Source organism: Mercenaria mercenaria, unplaced genomic scaffold, assembly GCF_021730395.1.
Source record: "Mercenaria mercenaria strain notata unplaced genomic scaffold, MADL_Memer_1 contig_1775, whole genome shotgun sequence".
NCBI classification, from domain to species: Eukaryota; Metazoa; Mollusca; class Bivalvia; order Venerida; family Veneridae; genus Mercenaria; species Mercenaria mercenaria.
This window is the reverse complement of record NW_026459778.1, coordinates 12,571-14,648: the sequence shown is the minus strand read 5'-3', so window position 1 is coordinate 14,648 and position 2,078 is coordinate 12,571. Positions and strand designations below refer to the sequence as shown.

General features: G+C 32.6%; 1 protein-coding gene across 1 annotated transcript; it reads right to left on the bottom strand.

The window, feature by feature from the left end:
- Positions 1 to 962: 962 nt before the first annotated feature.
- LOC128551861 (homeobox-like protein HDP1) lies at positions 963 to 1,622 on the bottom strand. Its single transcript, XM_053532787.1, has one exon. It carries the CDS (start codon positions 1,620 to 1,622, stop codon positions 963 to 965), a length of 660 nt encoding a protein of 219 aa, XP_053388762.1.
- Positions 1,623 to 2,078: the final 456 nt, after the last annotated feature.

Genomic DNA, 2,078 nt, shown 5'->3' with positions numbered 1-2,078 from the left:
ATAACCAAGATAGCTCCTACCTTGCATTCTCATTCGTCTATTTTCATCAAAACCTGTCTTCATGGTTGGATCAGATGTTGTGACTATTTCTTCATGCTCTATCATTTCTGAAACACCATTCGCTGAAGCGGTTTCTGTATCTGGCGTCCAATCAGGGTCATTCGCTTTATCGTCATAGTCATAGAACTCTTCTTCACAGCTACTTGCATCTAATGAAGTATTTTGAGTTTTCTGCATAATTGTATCTATGCTTTCTGTTGCTTGTAACGTTTCCGCGTGATCTTCAAGCGTCGACATTTCAATGCGTGTTGCATGTAAACATTCAGCTGGATCAAACAACTCATTTCTGACCGGGGTATTCACTGGCTCAGTCATAATTAGTAGATTCTCTATGTCTATAATTTCTGTGAAAAAAGTTTCATCATTGTCACTATCGATCTCGAAATCTATGTCGGACTCAGATGCTTCAGCTGGACTAAATATAGTATAATTATGCTCTGTTATCATAGTTAAGTCCTTGTTTTTATGTTGTTCATTATGTGTAACTTTAAGTTTCTCTTCGCACGTCTTGATAGATTCATTACCCTCATTTACTTTATGATTATTGTTCTTGTCAATTTCATTCTCTTTAAATTTCAGTTCACTATTTTCATTCACTTTGCAATTGAAATTCACTTCATCATTGTTCTCAATCTCTTTGACAACCAAATCAACTTCACTGTTTCCATTTTCATCACAATATAAATTTGTGTCACTATTCTCATTCTCTTTACAATTCAGATTCACTTCATCGATTTCATTCACTTTACAACTGGAATTTACTTTCTCATTTTCAATATCTTTGAATTCAAAATTCACTTCAGTATTATCATTTTCCTCACAATTCAAATTCATGTCACTATTCTCATTCCCTTCACAATTCAGATTCTCTCCATCGATTTCATTCTCATTGCAATTCAAATTCACTTCACTAATTTGTTTTTGTTTCTCATGGCAACTTCATTCTCATTATTTGCTTTATAGTTATTGTTTGCGTCAGTTTCATCATCTTCACTATTCAGATTCACTTTACTATTTCCACCCCCTTTCAGATTCACTTCAATAGTTTCATGAGCTTCGAAATCAACTTCACTGATTTCATTTTGCTGACAATTCAAATTCAATTCATTGATTTCATTCTGGTCACAGTTCAGATTCACTTCATTGATTTCATTCTGATCACAATTCAGTTCCACTTCACTGATTTCATTCTGGTCACAATTTGTATTCATTTCACTGATTTCATTCTTATCAAAATTCAAATTCACTTCACTGTTTACACTTCCTTTACAATTCAGATTTACATCATTGATTTCATTCTCATTGTCTTTCAAATTCACAACATTGTTGTCATTACCGTTGAAATTCGAATTCGCGTCACATGCTTTAGTCACTTTGCATTTCAAATTCACTTCATGATTTTCCTTCTCTTTGCAATTCATTTCACTGATTTCATATTGTTTAGCTTTCAGTTTCTCTTTGCATTTCGTGATAACGTTAGTGCACTCATTTTCTTCATGAAATTTGTTTGTGTCATACACATTGGCTGCATTATGTTCGTTTTGAATTCGTTTTAATGCCATAAGTACTTCTAGCCTACAGTACAAAATATAAATGGATTAGTTCCTCTTTTTTCTATAAATATTTGCATTGTATGCACAAGCGTTGGAAATGTGCAGAAAAAGAGTTAATTTATGCTTGCATTTCATTTTTACAATGGCGATGATCCAGGGATGTATTTATCACTACAAATAAATAGGGATGAATTGAATAAACTTTTTTCTTTCTCAATCGGCTATTTAGATTTAATGTTAAAATAAATCGAGAAGGCGCTACATGAAATGATGGATTATTCATGTTTGATTTTAAATTTATACCTGTTTTGGTCCGTGAATGCTTTTTTCAGTTAATGTCATATTAGTATTAAACATTTCTTTCTTTCAATATTGGCATTCATTCTTCATACACGTACAAGTTCCAAAACATGCAAAACGTTTGACCTTTGAAATGGCCGGAGAATAATTTTCACTACACATATT

Coding starts and splice junctions, on each gene's coding strand:
- LOC128551861 (XM_053532787.1), bottom strand. CDS start 1,622: ATGGCATTAAAACGAATTCAAAACGAACATAATGCAGCCAATGTGTAT.